This window comes from Motacilla alba, chromosome 6 (genome assembly GCF_015832195.1).
Source record: "Motacilla alba alba isolate MOTALB_02 chromosome 6, Motacilla_alba_V1.0_pri, whole genome shotgun sequence".
In the NCBI taxonomy this organism is placed as follows: Eukaryota; Metazoa; Chordata; class Aves; order Passeriformes; family Motacillidae; genus Motacilla; species Motacilla alba.
In genome coordinates this window covers 15,728,309-15,753,820 of record NC_052021.1, presented here as the reverse complement: position 1 = coordinate 15,753,820, position 25,512 = coordinate 15,728,309, and the positions used below count along the sequence as shown (strand labels likewise).

Below are 25,512 nucleotides of genomic sequence, written 5' to 3'. Positions count from 1 at the left end.
TATCTCTTAAGATAGCACCTGTGCTGAATGTACCACACTCTAGTGTCAGCAAGGAACAGCCTTATATAAGAGGCTGTAACAGAGACACTTAATACCTTTTTCTATTTTTACTTTTGAAATTTTGCACAGCTCCCACTAATCTGAACAGCTATTTTTTCATTATACTGCTTCATGGTGAGCTTCACCAATTCAGTTGTTTGGGGTTTTGTCTAACCTTTTATATGTTTACTATAAGCTTGGAATTACTATGCTAAGGTTTTCCAATCCTTTTATTTATTGAGAGGAAGGAAGCAATGCTTTTCAGGTGCACCCAGGTTTTACAGTGATTCCTTTAAAAGTACTTGAGCAATTCTTTTGCTTCTTCTGTTGTAACCAAAAACCCTCGTGTTACTGATTGTCCTTGGCAATTTCAGTGCTGGCCATTTTCCTGTATCTCACCATTAAGCTTATATTAGGTGTTTAAATGCATTCTGTGACGTGCTTGTAGTGAGGATCACTCCATTAATAGTTCATGTGTGTACCCACAGGAAACAACACTGTTCTTTCTGAGCTGGGGTTTGTACCACCCCATGGTGCTGTTGCTGGGGGGTAAGGGAAGCTCTGTTCTGATGTGGAGCACACTGGTTAAGAACATTGCTGCAGAGACCTGTGTGTGATTGCGTGGTGAGGAAAGAATTAAACAAAAGCTGACTAGCTGTTCTACCCTCCTAAGTCGGATTTACAGGATTTAAGCAGATCTGCTGGAATTCCTTGGTCTTACTCCTGTACCTTGTAGCTTAACTATTATACCAGCTCCGGGTATGATTGCTGTTAACTACTCCTTTTAGGCTTTCACTGTGGAGGTAGCATTAATATTTCAGCTGGTCCTGATGAACAGTTGTCCTGCCAGTTCAGGAGAAATAGGTTGAATTCCAGAGAGCCAGGGACATTTTAGAAGATGGCATTTCTTATTCAGAAGGGTCAATACAGGAAAATCTGGCAAAATCAAGAGAGACTCTGTGGGAAATCATAGACTTCCTGTAATAGAACTATGCATATATCATGGTGAGAAGCTGACTACTGTTAAATAGCAGATTTAGATATTTACAACTACTTCAAATTTGCCCGTACAAGAAAGTTCAGGATGTTTTACCTTATCTGTCAATACATTAGTGATCTAAACTGCTGTAGCTATATTGGTAAAATTCCCTATTAGGTCTTCTTCTCCACCATGGAGAGTAGTCATGAGAAGCTTTTGAGAGTCTGAGATCCACCTCTGTAGGAATGTCATTACGTGTGTGATAAAAACAAGGGCAGTCTTGGTAAGAAGGAAATAGTCCCAAAACAGTACCTGCCAGAGAGGAGACAACTGCAAAAACCACTGTGTCTTCCCAGTCCGTAATCCTTCCAGAAAGTGAATACAGGCTTGGACTTCTGTTGCTTTTGGTGTACTGATCTGTGTTTCCTTTAAAATTACCTATTAAATCACTTTATTTAGGAAAACTTCGCCTTGACAGGGAGGCAACTTAGAACGCACCATGAAAAAAATCCAGCACAGACTTCTGCTAGTGGTGTTGAATCCTGTGCGCCAGAGGCCTGAACAGGGAGTGTCTCATGGGATGGAGTTCTGAATGAGCAACAACAGCCTCTAGTAAGGAGCTAGTTTTCTCAGAATGCTAATAGAGTTTCTGTTCCTGTTTCCAGTATGTCCTTTCCTTGTGTGTTCAGTGGAGTAAGTGGTTCTAAATTCTAACATAGTCCCATATTTTTTATTTTGTGCTGCTCCTTTGTGCTGCTGCTGCCTGAGAGTTACAGTGTGATGTAGCATCTAAGCTGTTTCCATCCCCTGCTGCCCTGATCGTCTGCCTCTCCGACTACGAGGATATAGGAGATTTGCTCCTAATTAACTGAGTGTAATTCTTGGCCAAATCCACTCCAGAAACAGCTTCTTTTTACCCCTTAGTGACTCCTGTAAAAGATCCAGCATGGAGGGAAATTTCCTTGCCTTTGATGAGTTACTGAGGATGAGGCAACGCAAAACTGTCACATGAATTGAGTAATGGGCAAAAGTGAAGGAAGACAAAAAAGAGGCTTTTTGTCAAGTCAGTAGATTTTTAGCAGCCTGTTCCTTGTTTTTATGCTGAAGGTGTATTTGGAAGTGCTATTCAGCAGGCTTGGCCAGAAGTGAGCTCATTTCTAAAGGTGACCTTCATGTTTCATGCTGTAGAGCACCATGAGTTCATTGCTCCAAAATCAGAATATAAGAAATGCCCATTAGACTGAGCAGAGAAGCAGCACGAGGAACGCATAAAAAAAGTATTTCCAAGACTGAACAGCTTCAAATGAACCAATTGCCTTCTTAGATTTAATAGTGTTTAAAGCTTGTGGCCTTGAACCCTAATTCGTATGAAGGACCAGCAAGTTGAAAACACTAAAAACCCCCATGGGATAGAATTGTTCATGGTAATACAATAATGATTAACCCTCTGGAAAGCATCCTAGCCAATTGAGGGAAAATACAGCCCAAGGTCAAGGAGACGCTCGATGGCAAAGTTCTCTGATGGCAATACCCATGATGGCAAGATACAGGGCTGAAAACTGGGAGCACCCTGGAGAGGGCTGTGCCACCTGTGGGTTTTCCGGGGGAGATCTGGAAGCTGCTTAACATAGTTTTCTAGGTCCCATTTACCTGAGTTCAGATCTGAGGAGAGCTGACCTCTGGAAGCTGCAAGCTGCTAATCGAGGAGGCAGCGGTGGGGGGGGATAAAGTCCAGATTCCTTCCAAGAAGTCTAATCTCTGGCAAATGTACGCGCACACGCCGTTGCCTTTCCCGGTTGTTGCTGGGGGCTTTGCAATAGGACGCAGCCCCAGCTCCTTGCCGTGCTGCAGCCTGTGTGCCTTGGGAAGAGGAGGAAAAGGCAGCAGGGGAAGGAGCATTGCAGGAGAGGAGAGGAGCGGGCGGCTGGCCCCGCCGCTGGGCAGAAGGGGCGGGGAGGCGGAGGCTGGCGCTGGGAGCAGCGCGTACCTGGAGCACGGGGGACGCTGTGGAGAGGGGAGACAGCGGGGTGAGAAGAGGGCTGAGGGCTGTGCCCCACCGCTTGTGCTCGCCTCCGCCCGTCTTCGAATGTGCCAGAGAAATTCGGGGGCATGTTCTGTTCCCTTATTTCTCTCCTCTCTTCCCCTTTCTGAAGAGAAGAATCAATGAGAAGAGATGGGGAGAGAAGCGGCAAAGTGAAATTCTAAGATGCTGCGGGGAACTTTGATCCCTTTCCTCACATCCTTTTCCCTGCGTAGAAATGGAAAAGGCACCCCACTCCCTCCGGTGCGGGGCGGCTAGCATGGGAAAGCAGACCCTGGCAGCTGAACGAGAATGTGATGCTTGAAGAACCTTCTGCTCACTTTGTACACGCGGGATGGAAATCTCAAAAATATTCGGGCTCCTGGTAGAGCTCTCAAGTCTGCTATCCTGTCTCAGATGTGTGGAGGTAAGAGAAGGTTGTTTTTCTATCTGCTTGTAAGAAGTCACATGGCTCTATTAATGTCCTCACTGTAAGTGGATCTTGTTGTTACTTGAATATGTTTTGTAGAGCATTTAGGCAGTTGTGGTCTCTGGGAAGGACTGGGGGCTTGGGGAGAATTTTTTTTCATTGTGTACATAAATTCAGAAAAAGAAATAAACCAGGAAAGCAGAATACACAAGGGCTTGCAGATGCTTTGGCTTGGGTTTCCAGTGTTTCTCAGGCACTGCAGTCACCCTGACAGGAAAGATCCTTTATTTCTGTTCTTTGCTGATTGTCTCTCTTGCTTGTGGACAGATGATTTATAGCTGCACAGACCTGGGACAATGCCTGCAGCATAGGCTGTTTGCACTGAATTCAATTGGTGGCGATGGTCAGCGTTGGGGTATTTTGGAAGCTGCTACAGAAACTGGCAGCAACTAATTTTTCATTAGAAGGGAAGCTTATTACTTGGACTGAAGTACTTTTGTTTATGGTCCAAGAAGAGCAGGTTCAGTCTCTCATATATTTCCTGTTGCTAGTCTGACCCATCCTTGTATCACTGGCAGGCTTACATGTGTGTGCAGGTGTGCACTAAAAGCTAGGGATTGAGGGACCTGGATCGTGATGCAGTCGCAAAAGTACAGCTTAGCTCACTTTCTACTCTCTGCAAAGAGCTTTGAGATCCTCAGGTAAGTCCTTCAGTGTTGTTGGTCCAGAAACCCTTATATGGGCTTGCAACAGCCTGATACATGCAGACAGATTATTTTTTTTTTTGCCTGAAAAGGGTTTATCTGTGCATCCCTTTGTGCATATGAACCTGAAATCTGATCTGTTGCTACTGAACCATGTCAGGAATCTTCATATGCAGTATCCCATTCTGACTTCTGGGAAGTGGTGCTGGAGCTTGGCCATGGTTGTCAGCACCTTCTGGATCATATTCATAAGCTTGATTTGAAAATTATATCTGACACGAATAGGTGTTGTTCTTGTCAGGTTTCTGTGGGAATTACCTCTGTTTATTCCAGAAGTGGATTTGGTTTAATTCCAAATTTAACTTTTCCTGTTTTCCAGGAAGAGGTGAAGCTGAGAGAGGCAAATTTACTGCATTTTGAAGAAAACCACAACCATTACCAATAGCTAGTATCCTTTAGCTGCACATCTCTGTTCTGTGAATCACAACTCTCTCTTCCTATAGAAGTATTAGAAATGTTCATTAAGAATGTTTAGAAACTAATTAAACTACAAGGAGCTAGCAGAAGCATGTACAGTTTCTTCTTTTCACTCTGAGTCTGTGAAGGTCTTGCACTTGCTTGCACACCATGTAGTTATGTTGAGTGGAGATCTCCATCTCTCATCCTATAGTCACATTACAACCACAAAAAAACCTGCCTATAAGAGGAAATGCAGTTTTGGGGCCAGACAGAATGCTAGAATTCTGAGGACTTTGTTTCATATTTTTTCTTAGCTAGTTAACCCCATTTAGATAATAACAACATAGGCCATATCATATTTTCAAGTATTAAAAATAAAATCCTCAAAAGGCCTTGGATTTTCTTCCTTGGATGTTTCCCACTTCATCCATGGATGTTTATTACCATTTTAACAGGTATTCTGGGGGCATCATCCTGTCACTCAAGTAGATAAATATCTGCTACTATAGCTGTAGATTACTTGCCCTATAAACAGTGATAGAATGAGTAGTTATTCTTTTTCTTACTGATAATAATGATTTTCTTCTAGATTTCCTTTCCATAGGCATATCACTCAGACTTCCAACTCTGTTGGAAAAAAAACAAGCAAGCCCAGTAATGTAGCGCTTAGATCAAGGGTAAATCTCTGCAGGCCAATAATTATTCATTTTGTTGTTAGTGGACAGAGCTATGGTTGTGTTTGAAGAGGAGCAATGGGGAGACCGGGGAAGAGGCTGGTTACTAGGGTGTGTTTGCCTGAAGCTGAGCTGCTTTTAGGACATGCCCATGTTTATTTCATTGGATAATCATGTCTCTGCTTTTGCTCTGTTTCTTTTCCCAGGCTTTCCTGGGATCCAAGCCCAACCAAAACCATTTGCAGAGTGCAGGTAAGAACAAGAAGTTATTAATTCAGTCATTGGGCAGACTCTTTCCTGCAGTGGTGATCTGAGACCATAGGCACGATGAACCACTGCTACCTCGCCTTCTTCCTTTCTTTTCATCACTTCTTCAATCTTTTCTCTTGTCCCAATGCCTGTTTATCTCCTTCACCAACATGGCCAGACTACTTCTGTTCCTTCATGTCGAATGCTTTTGCAGCTCCCTGCTCCTCCCACATGTTCTTTTGTTTAATCTCTCTCTTTGCCTTGGTCTTTTTTGCATTCTTACCTTTACTCTGCTCTAATAACTACTGAATTCTCAGATGCCCTCTCTGAGGGTCCCAGTTGATGCCACACATATGATTTGTTTTCCAGGCACTGACTTCCAACTGCTTCTCATTTTTGTACCTTGCATTTAACCTTCAGCTGTCACTTGCCCCCTGGCAGTGGCTAGAAGGCAAATGACATGATGCAAAGTTACTTTGTACCCTTGCTCTTTGCTCCAGGTGCAGAAGGATTTTCTGAAAGTGTTGGCTTCTTTCCGTTTACTTAGTGAATAGAGCTGTAAATGTCCTTTTCTCAGTCTACTCTTCCCATGGTATGGACTCTATAAAGCCCACAAAACCTGGGTGTTTTTTTCCCACTTTATTATTTCAGTGCCATGAATGGAGAGTTTTCTCCTTTGTTAAGGACCATAAAAATTAATTAATTGGTATTTTTACACTGGATATTTCACATGGGCACTAAAATATTGGCACCTGCACTTCCCACAAAATAAATTCCCTTTCCCTTCCGATATATTAGCCAAGTTCAGATAAGCCAGGTGATCTGCTCATGTGTATAGGGAACATACATGCTATGAAATACAGTGTGATTTTCCACCTTCCTGCTTTGTACAGTTCTGCTCCAAAGTGAGTACATGTACTGCATGTACAGTCATGGGAACCAGTTCAAATTGTCATGTTTGGGCCCTAAGTTAACACTCTTCAAAGATCTGTCTGGGCAGCTCATTGCTTCAGATGAACTTGTGGTTTAGACAGTGAGTATTATGAATATTCTTTGAGCAGTACCTTGAAGAGTGATAGAGTTTGAATCAAGCAAGCAGCAGCTGAGACTGCAGACACAAGGGGTATTTCTCATAACCAGCTGGTGTCTCCCATGTTGTCCGAGCTTCGGTGTGTGATGCCTCAGGTGATGGTAACCCTCCCTTCCTGTGCCCAGTGTCCAGCCTGTGTGCTCTGGGACCTCTCGGCTACTACAACGGCTCACTGGCAGTCACTGAGTCTGGAGCAGAGTGTCTCAACTGGGCAGAGTTCCCTGATTATGTCCAGCAGTACCCAGATCGTGGCCTGGGGCACCACAACTTCTGCAGGAACCCAGACGGGGGAACGACGCCCTGGTGCTTCTACAGGCTTGTGTCAGGGGCCATCGGCTGGGCCAACTGTGACTGTAACCAAGGTAAGGGCTGTGCTGCCAAGCAAGCAGTGTGTGCTGCACAGACTTGCAAGTGGCAGGTGGAACACCCTGTGAAAAAAGCACAGTACAAAGACTGTTCCAAATTGTTGAAATAATTAATACTAGAGGCTAGCCTGTGTGGGAGAAGAACGTCTGTATATAGCAGGGGGTGGATTTAAGCTGCTGTAGCTGTAATGCCTTGTATAGATGTTTTATTCTCATACAAGGAGACTTTTTTTTTTTTTTACTGCTAACTTATGCCACTTTGAAAACAGTTTCAGTTATGTCGAAAACAACCCACTTCTTCTCCTTTAGAGTCTATATCAGAGCATTCCTCATTTAAGTGTAGCAGTTCAAATATAAACTACTTCTTCAATATAAAATCTTCTGTGGCAAGGCAGGTCATAGGTTTGTGTTAGACTTCATCAGTGCTGGCAGAAGGACTGCTGTTTACTTTGAGGCAAGCAAGGAGCTGAGCTCTCTCAATGCATGGGCTGCTGTCCAGCATTCTTGAAAATGTCCTGTTTTCTGACATTCCTTGCTTTTCCTGCATTTTGCAGAACAGTTGAAACACCAGTTTAATAAATTAATTGACAGTCTCTTCCCTTGCCAGTGGATGTGCTTTCAAAGATGGCTTCATTAAAGGGAAGAATAAAAATGTAGTGGTGCTGTGTGCCTGCACTGAGGTGCTGCAGACAGGTGTGTCCTTTGCAAGTACATAACTGAGTAAGGAGATGTGCCTTCTAAACAGTGGTAAAATTTTTGGTGGGGTGGGAATTGAAAGGGTATTTACACTATCACTTCCTTTTCTTAGAGAAATTAAAGAGGATTCATCTGCTGTTACTAAACATCTCACTGTAGCAACAGAGTCATACAGGTGAAGTGGTTGATGGAAATAGACCAGTGGAGTGTCAGAACTAATTAGATAGATTTTCAAACACACTCTTTCAAGATAGCGTGTAAAATCATCCCCATTCCACAGAAGGAGAATCCAGGAGCTTTTGCAGAAGCCAAATTTCCTGCTGGTGTTACCGTGGATTTGAAAAGACCGTAACACCAACCATCCTCCCAGTCAGCCATGGCTGGGACTGGGAAGGTGCCCCACCCCACACTCTTTCATGCACATCACTTTAGTGCCAGCACAGATAAAACAGGGATGAAAGAAGCCTAGTGCAGTTCAGCTCAGCTACATGCAAGTCCAAGACTTGCTGATTTGAAACTTCTATCAGCAGAAAGCAGCTGGTTTTTCGTTGGTTTTTTTTCTCTTTTGGAAGGTGCTGTGCGGTTGGCTGAAGACAGTAGTGTGGAGCTGTACTTCAATGGACTCTGGGGTACCATCTGTGCTGACCACTGGACTGACTGGGATGCCAGTGTTGTCTGCAGGCAACTAGGTCTCAGGTGGGAACCTCAGTCTGGTTGTGAGAGGTACATGCTCATGTGGCTTTTGAAAGAGCAGCCTCTGTGGTTAGTCCTTCTGGCTGGCAGAAAGGAGTTTGTTTTGTGGTCTAATTTCCCACTTACCAGGGTCCTTTTGTACTGTTTTGTTTCTGTGGGTACCCCCAACCCAATCATCATTTGCAAGGATTTTCTAAAACAATAGTTTCTGCTATTTCATGCTCCAGGCTGTGAAAAGTGAGCTGTGAGATCACTTTCCCTTTTTATGATCATCAGCTGGAGTTACTATAGTGATCTAACAGAAATTTTAGGAGTATGAACTCTCTTTGGGTATCTGGGATTTGGACATTCAAATTTCTAAACAGCAAGGAGATAAGGTCCACAGAGAGGGAAGGTGATTCAGGTATCTTGGTGTTTGAGTCTATTGAGGGGTTTGTTCATTACTTTCAAACGGGAGTGCCATTTCTGACTACACCAACTCCTCTGCAGTAGGTGGGCACATAAAAGGATTAGGAAGTGCTGTGTGCTTGCTTGTGCTTTCCCATGAGACTGTAAATGGTCCCCCCTTTATGCACTTCCAATTAACTGGGCACACCGGGATGTGAAATATCACAACTGGCCTGGAGAGTCACAACAACGGAGGGAACTTCTAAGTCAAGCTGTGCTGTGGCATTTCATTGCTCTGTTGCATCCTCTGTACCAGTGAGATCGGCACAGCTGGGAAGAAGAGTCATTCTGGACCATGGCCTGTTCCCCTGCACCTGCAGTCAGCAAACTGCCATGGAGATGAGGAAGCCCTGCTGCAGTGTGGCTATCAGGAAGCTCTGTCAGGAGCTTGTAACCAGGGAAATGCCGTGGTAACTTGTGTTCCTCCAGAAGGTAAATCTCCAGGGAAAGATCTCAATCTGATGGCTGATGCTTATGACGACATCTCTTTTTATCAAGCCAGGTTTTTGTCTGCAGGCAGAAAACTCCTGGTCACCACAGCAGCCGATTAAAGAGACGTCTCTGTACCAGCAGTATCCCACTCTGGGGGCTGCAATCACGGGTACTTGTGGGGGGTCTAGAGGGGAGGACGTGCTAAGAGAGCATTGGGAGAGCTCTTCTGGCTAGAGAATGGTTCTACACCCTAAACTGCTGGATGTGCTTTGTCTCTGTCTTGTTCTGTTGTGCTCTCTTTCTGTTTCTTGAAGCACAGGTGTAGGTGCCCCACTTCGTATAGTTGGGGGAAAGGAGAGCTTTGAAGGGCGAGTGGAGGTTTACCATGATGGCAAGTGGGGAACCATCTGTGATGATCAGTGGGATGACCGGGATGCTGAAGTTGTCTGTAGACAGCTGGGACTCAGGTAATTTCCTTGCTGTATGTCATGGAGTAGTAATAGAAGTAGGCAGAATGAAAAACATGAGAGTGTGTCCCTTCACTATACTACCAGCCCTTCCTATAGGAGATATACAGAAACCTTGGGAAACATAATTCTGGACTGATCATCCTATAAAGAGATTTTTTCACCCCATTCTTTTCAATTTTATGGGTTTGTGCTATGTAAAAAAAATAAAAGGTACATTCCTGTCTCAGGATTGTTTGTGTTTACCCCTGTTCAACATTTTTGTATATATCCTAATAGAAATCTTGTTGGCCTCAATGACAATGTGAACTGCAGTTGCTTACTTGGTTAAGATTAAACTCCTCTAGTTTTACTGGCTGCCCTTATCCTCTTTAGACAGGAAAGCGAGAGAAACCACCTTATTCTTCTGTGTGCCATTCAATGCTTAACATGGGAACTGTTGTATACAGAGCATTCTTGAAAATCACATCAGTACAAGATTATTTAAAATGGATTGTTCAAATTTGAGATCCTTCAATTTTTAGGAGTTTTGCCTGTTATGAGATTGTAACTGAGACTGATGGTACGTCATTGTCTGCAGAAGTCTGAAGTGTTTGTGTTGTAGTAACATTTTTGTTATTTGCTGGAAGGGCTCATTATAAACTTCCCAATAACATATTTCAAATAACAGTTGGCAACTCCACTGTGTCAAAAATACAGATGATCTGTGGGAGGACAATGACCCAGCATAGGAGACTCTCTGTGCAAGGCAGAATCCGAGGACACAAGACTGTGGCCTTCCTTACTGAGCATACATGTCTGTAATATTTACAGTGGGACCCCAAAAGCCTTGTCATGGGCTCACTACGGGCAGGGATCTGGCCCAATCCTGCTGGATGAAGTGCAGTGCTCAGGGAATGAACTCTCCCTTGATCAGTGCAAGAAGAGTGACTGGGGACAGCAAAACTGTGACCACATTGAGGACGCTGGGGTCTCCTGTGACCCTTTCACAGGTACAGATGTGCAGCTCAGCCAGTCAGATGCGGTCGGCCTCACCCCCACATTACTTGGCTTGCTCAGCAGGTAACCTCCTGGGTTCAGGATCCTGCACAGCTTCCATATTTGGCTCCCACAGGGGCTGCCGGATATGGAGGCAGAGAGTAGATCAGAGGCATACTTGGTGGTGTTCCCACGGTTTTGCTCAGGTAGTGTGTAAAGGCTGAAGTGAATCCTTCCCTGGCAGATGGGTATGTTTGGAAGCAATGAACGTTTGTATTTTGAGTACCCAGAGACATCTGTCTCTTTTGTTTCTTTCACTCATGGGTGGTACAAAGACCTAGCAGTGGTGCACAGGCTGTTTCTTTTCTCCCCTGCTGAGTGCTGCCCTTTCCTTCTCCCACCCCTTGCAGAGGGCTCGGTCCGGCTGGCTGGCGGCCGCAGCCCCAGCGAAGGCAGGGTGGAAGTTTACTACAATGGAGACTGGGGCACAGTGTGCGATGATGGCTGGACGGACCTCGGTGCCCAAGTGGTCTGCAGGCAGTTGGGCTTCAGGTAGGACTGAGAGTGTGTAGTGTCTGTGCTTCCTAATTTCCAGGATTAGATTCCACTACCCTTCACTGGGACAGGCCAGATCTTAATCCTTCAATGCTGTCTTTGTTAGAAGGCTTATTACCATTATACAACTTATTAAAGAAAGATTAATAGGTATCCACATCCTTTCCAATGAGCAAAATTAAATCTATTATCTCTTGCCTCAGCCTGTTTTGAAAGCAGATAACAGGTTTAATACTGTCCTTATGAACCCCTCAGCAAAGTCAGAGAATATTCACTCCCTAAATTTGCAGGTGTCACTTCTACTTTGTCAGTAAAAGGACATCACCTATCTGCTCCAAATGTATCACCTTCAGTAGCTGAACAAAGACCATCAGGGCAAAAAAGAGTAGTAATAGGGATTTTCAACCCATTGCTGAGCTGTCATCCCTTCAGGTAGGAGTTTGGAAAGATTTAAAATGAGGATACTCTTGCCTTTGAGCTAGTAAAATGGGGTTATGTGGATTTTTTTAAACACGATTCGCGTTTCCTTCTAAAATTTCAACTTTATAGGTGAAAGAAAGACTAAACTAAATTCTTCCCTTTGAGTTCAGCTACATACTACGTTTGTCATTTCTTTTAGTGCCTAAGTTTGCAGCTTTCTGCAGTTCAATTCCAGGTAGCTGCTTCCTATAAAAAGAAGTAGAATTACTTAAATGTCAACATTTTTGATGCCTCCTCTGCCAGCCCCTCCTCAAATTGATGTACCTGCCATAACTGCAAAGCAGCCTCTGCTGGCCCTCTGTGCCTTTGAACGTGCCTTTGATCAAACACTAGAAAATGGACTGGTCTGGGGAGGCCTCCCTGAAAACTGAAACTGGCGAGATATGAGGGTGCTTGGTTGCCATCCTGTGTGTCCACTGAGTGGTTTAGGTCAGGGGGCCACCAGTACCATAGTTAAGCAGGGGAGTTTCTCTTTGGATCTGAGCTTGGGTCCTTCTGTGTTGTTTAGAGTTTCAATATTATTTTCTGTTTCCTTCCTCTAGTGGTCCTGCTGCCCTGGCCTCTGAAGGAGACTATGCTGCTGGCCAAGGCTTCATCTTACTGGATGATGTGGCATGTGTGGGGACAGAGCTGACTCTCCTGGACTGTCCCCACAGCAACTGGGGGCAGCATGACTGCTCCCATGCTGAGGATCTGGGAGTCCGCTGTTCCCCAGGAAGCAACACAGTCATGGATGGCAGCCTGGGTAACTCACCTTGCTCTTGCCCTGAACAGTGGGAAAGTTTCACTTTCTGGTCTGTTCCCTTGTAAGCTCTGGCAGATGTGGGAGTTTTCCCTGTGCTGCTTCAATAAGGGGTCTGCTTTTTGAGGAGGAATGAGCCTTGGCTGAATTGGGGCAGAGCCACAAATCTGTGGCTCCACCAGACCTACTATCAGACCAGCAGATAAATGGAAACTGGAGAGAGTTGTATTGGCAGTCTCTGAAACAAACCTAAGGGGCTGAGAACAGTGGCTGCCTTAGTGTGCCATTGCTCAAAGGAACCCTTTAACTAGACCTTTTAGGAAACTTAGGTGTGGTTACATTAGTGCCACACCTTGCCAAGACAGGAGGATTTCAGATGCGAGGCGTTGCTGTTTGCACTCCTTTGTGTGGATGGCACACTTCTAATTAAAATTGTGAAATTATTTCAAGTTAGCATAATTTCCTCATTTATATAATGCCTGATACTCTCCCCTTTCCTTACTACAGGAGACTTACCATTTGTCAGATATTTTTTATTGAAATAGTTGGCATCCAACATTTTTGTTTTTCCTGGATGTAGAACTTTTCTCTTTCTTAGAATCATGTAATAGTTTTACAATTCAATTGATTTTTTTTTTCCCCAGGCATGTTTAAGCTTGTCTAACTCTTGCCTTAGGAGTTAATAACTTTCTGTTCTTATTCTCCTCTTTACTCAGCTTTCCGAGTATGATCCACTGATTATTTCCAGTATGTATTAAATAAATTAGTATGTATATAGTGTTCTGATTCAGCACAGAGGTAAAATGCCTTCATATAAGACACACTTCTTTCCCCCCCCCCCCCCCCTTTTACTTTTAAGCTTACTGATGTCTGGGATTCATCTTTTTCAGTAGAACCCAAGTTTTGGACACCTGACCCCTCTGGTTATTTTGCTTGCAGCAGCCCATGTGTTTTCTCCTTCAGGGCCTCCTGTGCGGCTGGTGGATGGAGAAAGCACCAAGGAGGGCCGGGTTGAGGTACTGCTGAATGGGCAGTGGGGCAGTGTCTGTGACGACGACTGGACAGACAAAGATGCTGCAGTGGTTTGCAGGCAACTGGGATTCAGGTAAGAGCTGTGGTACAGGCATTATACAGATAGAAACAGTTCTCGGGAGCACTTCTGGACTTGTTTCTGGGGCCTTTGTTTTAGTTTTGGCACACCCAGATCTGCTTGAGGGAGTAGGTTGCTCTTACTCTACTACTGTCAGTGTGTGGAGTGACACATAAATATTATTCCACTTAAAATGCACTGGTGCCTCAGGTCCACTTGGCTCCTGCTCACTGGAGATTAGCCACCCTCTCTCTAATTGCAGTGGGACAGCAAAAGCCAGGGCAATGGCTTATTTTGGCGAAGGCCATGGGCCCATCCATCTGGACAACATAGAATGCAGTGGCATGGAGGACACTCTGGGGCAATGTGCCACGCCTGACACCAGGATTCACAGCTGCTGGCACAGTGAGGATGCTGGGGTGATCTGTGACTATGTGGAAGAAAAGGTCCAAGATTTCAGGAGAACAGGTGACATTTCCATTTCTTCTATGCAGAAATCTGGAGTTCTGGTTGTAGGATCTCTGCATGCTTTTGTGGTTTTTCCCTGTCATTCTTGTCTTCGGCTGAAACTTCACCTACAAAATAAGCATGTCCTGTCCTGCACCTCCTACGTTTTTCTTGTTTTCAGTGTATCTTCTTAGCAGCAGAGAGTGTTCCAAATTAGTCTGAGGGGCTCCACCCATCTCAGGCCTTTGAGCCTGCAGAATTTCCCCTCAGCCAAGTCACCATACTCTTCCTTAGAACAGCAACCATAAGCAACCTTTGGGGTTTAGAGTGCTGAGGAAGTATAAGTGTAGGTCCCACTCTTGGCATGAGACTACAGAGACTTCAGGTAAGCACCTCTGGTGAAATTAAGGAAACCAATGGGATCAAATATTCTATGAATTCCATATGCACAACACAACACAGTCGATTACCTTGAGGATTAATGCCCTCAGAGAAGCTGAATGGTATTTGGCTCTGTGACAGCAATGCTGAAGGTCCCTATCCAACTGCTCTAACTTTGCCATGCAGGTCCAGAGTCTGGAGTGTGTGGGATGCGCCTGCTTCATCGTCGCAAGAAAAGGATCATAGGTGGAAACAAGTCTCTGAGGTACTGCCCTGTAATTGCTGAGTCGGACTTGTTCCAGCTTTCCTTCAGGCTCTGGAAATAGCCTGGCAGATACTGACTACATTAATGCATTTTCACTGCTGATTTTTTAACATGGTTTGAACCAGTATCTAGGGAAGAGTGCAAGCCAGCTGAGCCCAGATGAGACATAGTGGATGGGAAAAGACAAAAATGGCTCCCATGTGTGTGAGACCACTTATTCCTGTTTCTTCTTCAGAGGCAGCTGGCCATGGCAGGCCTCACTGCGGCTGAAGGGTTTTCATCGAGATACTCGTCTGCTGTGCGGAGCAACCCTGATCAGCAGCTGCTGGGTGGTGACTGCAGCCCACTGCTTCAAAAGGTGTGTTTGGGAGTGGGGAGCCCCAAGGGATTCTCAATGATGGACAAGATAACCTCATACAAGTTTATCCTCTAGCCCAGTGGAACTACATGAGCAAAGTTTCTAAAGTAAGAGCTTCAGGTTATGATGTGTGTGATCTTGGAGTGCTTATGGGGATAACTCAATACAGACTTGCTTTTTCCTTCACTGCTTACACCTGGCCTCTTAATTCTGAGGCTTTACAGCGTAAAAGGAACCAGCATTTTGACATTTTAAGTGCTTTAAGGAACTGTGAACAGGTCAGTTCACAAGTGTGTTGTGACTGCCAAATCTGCACCAAATCTGCAACAGCTGCCAGGATCATATCTGCTAAAGAGGCCCCACATTCCTGCAGCTGGAACTGTTTTACCACTGTGGTGTGAGGAGGTGGTTCAGTCTCACAGCAACTGAGACTTGTGTGAATCTGCTTTCCTCTTAGCAGGAGTATTGAGATCTTGAGTCTGTTTTTCTCCAGGTTTGGTGTTGATGTGCGCCGCTACCTCCTGCGCGTGGGCGATTACCACACAGGTGTGAAGGATGAGTTTGAGAGGGAGCTGCCCGTGGAGAGGATTGTCCTGCACAGGAACTACTGGGCTGGCAGCAATGATAATGACATAGCCCTGGTCCGGATGCGGGGCAGAGAAGGGCACTGTCTCTCCTTCAATCACCATGTTCTGCCCGTCTGCCTGCCTGACAGGAGAGAGAGGTCTGACATCAACAGGCAAGCCTGCATCATCTCTGGCTGGGGAGACACAGGTGAGTGGTGGGGCTTTGAGAGGCAAGAGAGATGAGGAAGTCTGCCTTCAGAAGCCTACATGGGCCATTAATTTATGTCAATTCAAGTCTATATTCTCACTGCTCCCATTGTCTGTGCCAGTGCATGGTGCCAAGGAATAGGAAGATGAGTGGAGTTTTGTACTATCGCGTTTTCATCTGATTTTGAGGCTTATTGAGTCTGCTCAATATTGGTGACAGCTTTGGTTTCCGTAGCATCCCTCCGAAAGCTGTGAGAGAGACCAATGCTGCCATCTGGCCACAGTCCTCTCTTTCTTCCCATTTCTACACGTGTTCTACCACAGTAGACCCCTAAGGGAGCAGCCTGTGCAGAGCTGCTATACCAAGCCCGTGAGAGGCCCCCATGTTTCCATGACCTGCCTTCTTTGTGGTACTGTCATAGTGAAGCGAGGGCTTAGAGTTAGAAGGAGCCCTCAGTGAGAAATCTCTCTCGGACTGCCTTGCTTAATCTCCCTGTGTATTTCTGCAAGGACAGATAGACTCTCTAGTTTCTGCCCTTGGTTCAAGAGAGACTGGACCTGTCCTCTTTAAGTATATTGCTGTGAAGCTTCCTAGATAAAAGGGGGCACGGAGGCCTTTCTGGGGCTGCTATGACTGGAGAAAAGCCATACGTTTAGAAAGATTTCCTGCCAAAAGCCCTAGGAGCTCATCTGTTGATTTTGGACTTGCCCGTCCTTCTCAGCTGTTTCCCTACCTATTACCGCAGCTTTTTAACTGCAAGTGCGTATTTGCCTTTGGAGTCCAGTTGTGCCAGCTGCACGTGTCACTTCAGGATATTTGGGGTGGATCAAGGAGCAACTTAGCCATGTAACTACCTTAAGCTGTACTGGAGCTTAGTGGCTAGAATCCTTCCCACGCACCAAACCCAGCTTTCTCAATGAGGAGCAGTTACCTACTACCCTGTGAACTTACATAAACCTTGGGCACAGAAAGGTCATACTCTAATTTAGCCTTATGTTTTGAGCAACCCTGGGCTAGTAAAGAGATGTGATCAAATAGACTCAAGTCTGGCCAAAGATGAAGGGAATTCCCTTTGAATAATATTTGAATGCTTCTGAAACATCTTCTAAAACTTCTCTGAGGATTGAGCACTTAACAGATACTACTGCATTTATTTTCTTGAGAAAACACTGTCCTTGCTTTACTGAGGAGGAAATTGAGATTTGAAGAGGTGAGTTAAATTGAGCAAGGTTCAAGTTACTTGTTGACAGAATCAGGAGTAAGACTCATCCTTTGATCTAACCTTTTTCTACAACCCTCTTCCGCACATCTTTGATCTTACAGCTCTTTTTTTGTGGTTTGGCTTGGCATCACTGTTTTCTGAAATTCTCGTGATTTCAGATATGCTGAGCCCAGCCTGTTTCTGTGCGGCAGACTTGACATGAAATGTGTGTCTAGTTTTGTAGAGAGCACTGTTGCACCAGGTCACTACTGTTGCCTGTATGTGAATCGGTCTGGCTGGTCTGTTTTATTCCAGGAAAGTCCTATTCCAGAACCCTGCTGCAGGGGGTGGTGCCCCTTCTCCCACGGGAAGACTGTGAGGCCCGTTATGGGCGGAAGTTCACCAACCGCATGATTTGTGCTGGGAACCTTTCTGAAGATAAACGGGTGGACAGCTGTCAGGGTGACAGTGGAGGGCCACTCATGTGTCAGAGGTCAAATGGACGCTGGATAATTTTGGGCATCACTTCCTGGGGGTACGGCTGTGGTCGGAAGGATTCCCCCGGTGTGTACACAAAGGTCAGCAAATTTGTACCCTGGATCAAGAAAGTGACCAAGCTAAAATGAAAATGACTGAGCTCTTGGAATTTCAGCACGTGGTCCTTTTGCCCTGCAGCAGCAGAAGGCTGTGGCTTCTGGTCTGTGACTGATGGAGATTTATTTTGACATTGGACACTGGCAAAAGATTTTCATGTAGAACTGGAAGGAAAACAGTTATGACTGATTCTTTAAAGTCTTTGGTTTCACTTTAGTCTGTAATCTGTAAGCAGAGAAAGCAGGTACACAGTGATAACAATGATCAGGACACGTTGCTCTGAATATCTGACTCCTTTAATGCAATCACGCTTTGCCCTGGCACACAGAAATGTCAGAAGTAGAGAGATACCTATTGCTGCAAGTCTATTCATGGTTGTATGTTTGGACAGTTGAAACATGCTGCAAGGAGAGGTGAAATGCTTGGAAGATGGCACCACGTGCTGGCATAATGGAAATCTTCAGATTCTTTTTTCATAACATCTCTCTTCAGTTCCAGGAATCAGAAGATTTGACCTGAGTTGAGGAACAGGCCAACAGCTGGGTTTTTTAGCTTCCCTGATATGTCTCTAGGGGGAACCTTTTCTCTTCTGAATAGTATGTCTGCTCCCATAGGACCCCTTTCAAGAGTCTGCCTAGGCTAAGAGATGCTTGTCCCTCCTGCTGTAATCCTTTGTCACACATTTCCAGCTGCCAGATGCTGTGGTTTTATTGCTGCTTTTTTGCTATTGTGGTTTGTGTGTGTGTTTGGGCTTTTTTTTTTTTTTTGTTGTTTCCCCTAAGTAGCATTTTCTAGATTCAGTTGTTGGTGTGAGAGGCAGTAGCTTTCTTGCCCTCATGATTACTATGAAGAACTTAAAAGACTGACCTCAAGTGGCTGAAAAGACATGTCATTTTTCTTAAATCCAAATGTAATGTTAATCTCAAACATTCAGGCATTGAATCATGATTTAACAGCACTGTGGGGACTTACTACTGGTCCCTTATTCATCATAGTTATTAGCTGACCTTTGTTTATGCTGCTAGTCTTTAGTATTTCTGTATTCACAATTTTCCATGAAACATGGAATTACTCCTGGGGTATAGATACACCTCAGGCAAATTACTCCTTGTGAAAAACAGTAAGTGTGCTGCAAAGCAGCTTCCCACTTTGGTGAAGTGTGTCCTATTCTTGAAACCTCTGGGCCATGCTTCCTTTTTTCTCTTCTTTGCACTCTTTCTCTTTTCATTCCTCTCAGTGGGAGTAAACTGGATTAACTTGAGGGAATGCAAGCACTATCATCAAGCTGTAGTTCTCAGCCTGAACAGATACAACGCTGAGAGAAAGCAGGGGTTATCGAATATTACAATTTCTTCCTTCTGTCTCATCCAAACAAATGAACAGAGTTCCCTCTTATGCCTTAAGTACTTTTTAAAGTTAATATATTACTCTTGAGTAGTAAAAAAATGCAAGTAGACAGAAGGGCTAAGTGCCTTAATAGCTGTGCAGTGCAGCATCTTCTCACTGTGTACAGATAAGGCAGAGAGGAGACAGGTCTGTACAGGAGGAGGAGCAAAAAGCTTTGATGTATAACCAAGGGCTCAAATGTGGAGGATTAATACAGGATGGGACACATGGAACTTGTGCCAGATGTGCATGTTTTGGGTAGGCAGTAACTGGGTCAGGCACTGACCTGCTGTCTGGAAGGTTTGCACTCAGGGCATTGAAATGTTCAGTACATGGGTATTACCAGTGCAAGAGCAGAAGGCAGAGCACAGTCTGTGGATTTGCAATGTCATATTACAGGGCATGTGGTGACAGAATCCTAGAAATTGCCTTGGGTTCAAGAAGTACTGATTGCCTAAAGCTTTAATTTGTCTTCTGTAAATCAGCTTAATGTAAAGGTGCTGACCTGACTAGGTGGCTGATTTTTGTGTGTAAAGGCTAAACTAAACAGTTTCAATTACCCTTTTCAGGTATTATAGGATAGTTGGACTACCAGTGTTGCAATGGACTGTTCTAAAATCCTGCTTGCAAACTTTATTTTAATGAAGAATTGTCAGAATCTTTAAAACATGCAATGTCAGGACTCCTGCAAACTGGCCTTTGAGACAAACCTGATCTGTTTGTGCTTCTTCTCAAGGTGCTGCATGTCTTCAGCACAGCTTTGTGCTGATAACCCTGTTTAAAATGCCAGACTTGATTCCTTGGCAGCACTGTGCTTGACTCCACATGGGTTGTGTTGTCCTATGGCTCCTGGCAGAGTCTCTAAAATGCAAGCTGCAGACTGCTCCTTATCTCCCAGGCATTAAAATGCCAAGAGAACCGAGGGCAATTATTCACAGACCTCTCATCTTGTGGGGGATTAAATACCAAGTTCTATACTGGCAGGAGCAGTACCTGTCTGGGAAACACAGAGGGATTTGACTTTTACCTTCAGCTTCCCCTGAGCCAGCATGCTACAGCAGCTCAAATGGAGTTTCTGTGCCTTGAGTGCTGTCACATCTCTAGTTTAACCTGGTTTGATCTTTCAGTTTATACCCATAACCCCAACAGGCATAGAAACACCCAAAGGATGACACTGTGAGGTTATTTCCCTAAGCTTACTTAGCAAGTGGCCATTCAGGAGTTAGCATAAATTACCATGTAACACAAGTGAGATGTGGGCCTGAAATTCCCATGTTCTAGTTAAGAATATTTATTTCTCCTAGATCTTGTCACTATGACAGCTGTGAGAATCCTTGTAATTAACACCCTTTGAGTCCTGCATGAGCCAGGAGAAGGGAAGGAAGGATCCAATCTCCTTTGCCTGCTTTTATACCTTACTGGTGCTGTAGGCAAGCCTGTCAGTATTCTCCTATGTTGACCTGGCCTGTTTCAGGATACAGCTGTTGCTCTTCACTGTTTAACCTGGGACTGTGGCCCAAAGCAAACTCATGTGCTTTGCCACTGAGGCTTACTGGAACTGCCTGGTTGGATGAACAGCACTTAGTCACCCTAGGACTGTATTTTGTAAAATTGGACAGCAGCAGATGTTTCAAAGGATAGTATGTATGAGTTGTGCTGAACAAGTTTTAACAACCTTTCCTTCTGGGGAATTTTGTTCTTGACCCATTTAAATTAATTACTTGCATTACTATTATCATCATTAAAAACAGAAGTACAAATACTTGATCCTCTAGGTGCTGTACAAACACTGTGCACTATTCTTTCGTCATTCTTTCTTTTTCCTCAAGTGTAAGAATTTATATCCCTAACTTTTAAAAACCATTTAATGTAACCAGCCTTCATCTTCCATATAAATATTTAAATTTTTTTGTTTTAATCTAACAAAGCTCTCAATCCCAGTATTTTCTGGCAATGAAAACCATTATAATTTTATTCTCCATAGCACATAATTTCTTTTTATGGTTCCTGAATTAATTGCCTTTTGTTTTCATTAAGTACCATCTGTCTTTGTGTTCTCAGCCACGAGAGGAAATAAGGGGCCTGGCTTTATATTCTCTGTTACGCATTATTCTAGAGGTAGTTCCTTTTCTAACACTGTGGCTTCTCTGTCTCTCTTCAGTTCAAACTGTCTAGGTGTCTGGTAACGTGCTGTCTCTCTGTGTCTTCTCTTTCTGATGGATCTTTAAACTTTGGTAAACAACTGAATGCAGTTTGCCAGGGGAGGATGGATCTCCTGCTGATTATTTGAGCAGTTTTCTATAGCAGGCAATTCTGTAAGTGATTTCAGTGCTGTGCCTGTATGCTGGAGCTAGTTTTAAACTTGGTAGTGCGGTCTTGGTGGCAGCCTTGCTTCAAGGGGATGAAAACCCACTGGGGTTAGCTCCCCATGTGTCTCAGGTAGGTGCAGCAGTCCCATTGAGCTCACAGAAATTGCTGTAGGTCTGTCTGGGGAGCTCTGGGCAGGGAGCACCTGGAGAGCTGTGTAGACCTTTCCCTGTGCTGACATACATGGAGGGCTGAGACAGTCCACCTTCACAGCATTAGCCCATTGGATAAGGCTAATGCATGTGCACTGGTTCCAGCAGCCGAGAGCTCAGCCAGTGTTGCTGGTGGCTGCACTGTGCCACATGGATGCTCTGAGAGAACTTTCCATGGCAGAGTGGCACATTGTGGTTGTGTGAGAAAGGGAACATCACTGTGAGTGACTAGGAGCATTGGCTGGAGTAGAAACATGACTACGGTAAGGATCTAAGGAGCAGCTCTTAGTGCTGCTTCTATCTTTGAGAGAATACTGCAGCCCTTCAAAGGCTGCCCCAGTGCTCCAAAGGCTGCCTCAGTACTGGGGTCTTCCTGACCTGCAGTGCCTGCAGTGGTCCTATCTCAAACCTGTTCACACTTCGGCGACCTGAAGCTGAATTAAAGATGTATCACTTTCTTGTGGCTGAACATTGTTCTGATGATTTCTATGAATTATGTTCTATGCTATAATTTATCAGGCAGCTGTTTATTAGCCTGGACATGTTGTCAATTATCCTTGTAATCTCTGTAAACCTGTAGCAGAAAATAACAGATCAGTTTCTCTAAGGTATGACTGGAGGCATTGGTGAGGAGCAAGCGAAGTGGGCACTTGCTATCTCAGGGGTAACAGAGGTAGATCTGTCTGTCTTCCTTTCTTTCTGAAGCCTGTATCCTGAAGTCTTTTCACCCCAAAAGAGCTGCAGTGATTCATCAACCACTTGAAGAGAGATTTTTATGTGTATATTCAGCAATCAGATGAAAACTTTGGGGAGATGAAACTACACAGTGGTATTTAACACTATCTTGATAGACTTACTGGGAGTTTCTTACAGTTAGAACAGAATCACCTCTGCTGGTAACCAAGTTGGGACTCCTCCTTGTAGAACAAGGCACTGTGACCTGGACTAATGCACATCTCCTGGGCTGCGTTTTTCCTTGTTTGGAAAAATATTTAATTTTCCACATCAGAAACTTGTTTGTGTAGTAGCCCACTCAAGTCCTATTAAAATCCTTTTCTACTAAGGGCTGAGTACCTCTGAAATCAGTCAAGTGCCAAAGCTGTTCTGTCCCCTGGATCACCACCAATGGCTCACAAGATATGCTAATAAATGGTTATACTGTGACTGTGTGGGGCTCTTTCTTATTTTTAATAAAGGAATCTGTTCCAAGGGCAGATTTTAAGGTTTTTTCAGCACTGAGTTAATTAAATTTTTCTATTAACATTATTTTTTTTAAAAGCTTCAACATGCTAAAGCATGTCACAAAGTCAGCATCATGTTAGCTGCCATTACAACGAAAGGCAACAATTCTTCAAATGTCACATTTTTTGCCATTTGGAACAGGTAAAGAGCAGGTCAGCTCATTGCATTTAAAGTTAACAGGCTTTAATACGTTAGCTTTCTAATTTGTCATTAAAGGTGATCTTCCTATACAAACCTGTTCGGCATGACTTAGTCTCATTTTGGTCTACAATTCACGTGTCATCACTCTTAAGAATCAAATCCAGCCTCTGGAAAAGTGGAAGTGGGATAAGGGAAATTCAGTTTGAGTGAGCCATTGGTTCAAGAACACTGTTATACTCTACCCCTGTGCCCCACCGATGAAACCTGAATTTCTGTAAAAAAAGTCTGTTTCGAAACATGGTCCAGCTCCTTGCAAGGTATGCAATGACTTTTCCAAGTCATTAGGGTTAGACTGAAGCTTGGTGTAGCTGATGCTTTCAGACTCCAAGAATTACAGTGTGTAAGTTTTTGAATGTACTGACTCCAGCCTGCTGTTGGAAACCAACATGCACTCACTGAACAAAGAACTGCTTGTAGTTAACTCTTTCCTCACTTCATGTCTGCCTTTGGGGTTTTCTACACCTGCCTACATTTCCCTTCTTGCTTGTGCAAAACTGGGAAGCGGATTTCAGGCATTTTAGTTGGTCTTCCATGGGTCAGCAAGCACAGTTTCATCCCATCAGTCTTGCAGGGCTCTTCCATAGTCACTGCCTGGAAAAGAAACAATGTTGAAGCTGTGGTTAAAGTTACAAGTCTGTCAAAGCCATTTTGTATTAAAGCACTTGACTACTGCCTTCCTGCGGTGAAAAGGCTGGGGATGAGTGTGTGGCATGAGCTTAGTTGTTTCAGATGGGCTACTCTTAGGACATCTTTGGATTTTGAAATTGAAATATGAATGAGGAGAAAACTGAGCTTTACTTCATGTGGTTTTCTAACTAGGATAGCTACCACATTCATTGGGAGAGAGGAAGAGGGGCACTCAGGTATCACCACTGACATTAAAAAAATTCTTACTTGGGTACAGTTTCCCCTTTCTAGTGGAGGGAGACAGGATACTGCTCAAATTGCCTTGGTGTGCTGGGCTGAGTCTTGTGCTGCTCTTAAACTGGCCTGTTTAGAATGGGTTCTTGGCATTGGTAGGAGGTTTCTGTGGAATTCTGTTCATGTGCAAAAGTGAAAACAGGAAGCAGAGCCAGCAAAATATGGATGGTCCAGCTGGAGTAATTTATGTTTGGAAAAACCTTTGGATTTAAGATGTGCTGATGGAGGACAGATGTAGGACAGAAAAATTCAAACAAATTGGTGAAACCCAGTGCACCACTTGATCTTCTCCTCCATGCTTTTCAAATCCCACACATTCTGCCAGAAAGAAAGGCACTGTTTTCTTTGCAGATTTTCAAAACTAGCTGTCACCTGAAAGGAATAACCAACTTCTTTGGATCAGCTTTACTAATGAGAAGCTGTGTCGCTCTGTCAGCTAAGCAAAAGGCCTTGTTTCTCCCATCCTTTTCTATCTGCAGTGGCTTTCATGCACACATCAGGGCAGCTGAGGGCTGAGCTGGGAACAGGGGGAACTCAGTGCTGTTCAGCTGCTGCCCAACAGAAGAAACAAGCTGGCAGGATATAAAATTTCAGCAAGTTAATCCTGTTCGGAAGTGTTTGCTGAGGATGTTTTGGTTCCCAGCCCCCGGCAGTGCTGGGGCTCAGGAGCCAGCAGCAGGTACTGCCAAGGGTGCTGCAGCAGCGTGCTCTCCTGTCTGCCAGCCTGCACAGCGCCCTCGTCACTGTAGAGACTGGAGATTTATTGAAACCACTGCAAAATGTATACTCTTCTGTCACTTTCTTCTTGGAAACAGGACAGAACCACTTCAAACAACAATGAAACCCTTTTCTTTGCAATTTAACTAAACTGCTCTGTGAGCTGTATGTAACCAGAGCTGTATGAAAAGAACACGTGCTTCTAAAGTTTAGTTCCTTGCTCTTTTCCCCCCTCCCCACTCGCACGTACAGGCTTGCTGCGGGTAAAGTAGGATTATAACCTCTGATTGTGGAATTCTAGAACCAGTAACTAAACATACCAGAGGAAAGCTCCTTTGCTTCAGGTTTACTGTTTTGTTATCTCTTGCAAGACTAAGAAGCAGACTCTGTTATTCAGTACAATTATACTGAAGTCTCAACAGAAAGCCTTTTAACTCCCCACATGCTTAAGCCACAGCTAGGTTGATTAAGACTTGAGACATTTTTATTTACTTGCAAGGCTTGTCTTCAAGTTACACGGGTTTAACAATTTGGTTAAACTGATGCAACTTTGTGGTTGAAACTTAGGGATGATGCACTATTTGAATCAGATGCCTCTGTTTAGATGAGTCAGGAGTGACTACACACAAGATTCCTGAAGAAATAAGCAAAGAGTATGCCACTGGTCACTAAACTTCTACTACTATTGCATTTAACCATCCTAAATAAATACAATTTGCTAAATTTAACACTAGAGGTAATGACAGAATTACAAAGCTAGTTTCCTTCCCCCGAGAAGATATGTGAAATAATTACATTGGGAAATGCATTAAAGTTTTGGATAGTAAGTTTTATAGGATCTTGTCACAGCATTTTGCAGGAACATGGCTGAAAATGAAGATCTGACTAAAAAAAGCTGGTAGCCTTTGAGGCAGTGC

General features: G+C 44.2%; 1 protein-coding gene across 5 annotated transcripts; it reads left to right on the top strand.

Moving 5' to 3' along the window:
• On the top strand, nt 1–24,749 carry LOC119702272 (neurotrypsin-like). 5 transcript variants are annotated; one of them, XM_038140008.1, is made up of 16 exons: nt 1–1,630; nt 3,275–3,465; nt 5,512–5,557; nt 6,770–7,006; nt 8,278–8,401; nt 9,102–9,277; nt 9,597–9,744; nt 10,558–10,736; nt 11,133–11,274; nt 12,300–12,502; nt 13,463–13,604; nt 13,852–14,057; nt 14,604–14,682; nt 14,918–15,040; nt 15,534–15,814; nt 17,331–24,749. In XM_038140008.1, exons 2-16 carry the CDS (start codon nt 3,394–3,396, stop codon nt 17,639–17,641), a joined length of 2,469 nt encoding a protein of 822 aa, XP_037995936.1. In that variant the 5' UTR covers nt 1–1,630; nt 3,275–3,393; the 3' UTR covers nt 17,642–24,749. The 5 variants fall into 5 exon arrangements, with proteins under 5 accessions (XP_037995936.1, XP_037995934.1, XP_037995938.1 ...); XM_038140006.1 differs by having other exon boundaries at nt 3,172–3,465; XM_038140010.1 differs by lacking the exon at nt 1–1,630 and adding an exon at nt 2,668–2,785.
• The last annotated feature ends 763 nt before the right edge of the window (nt 24,750–25,512 follow it).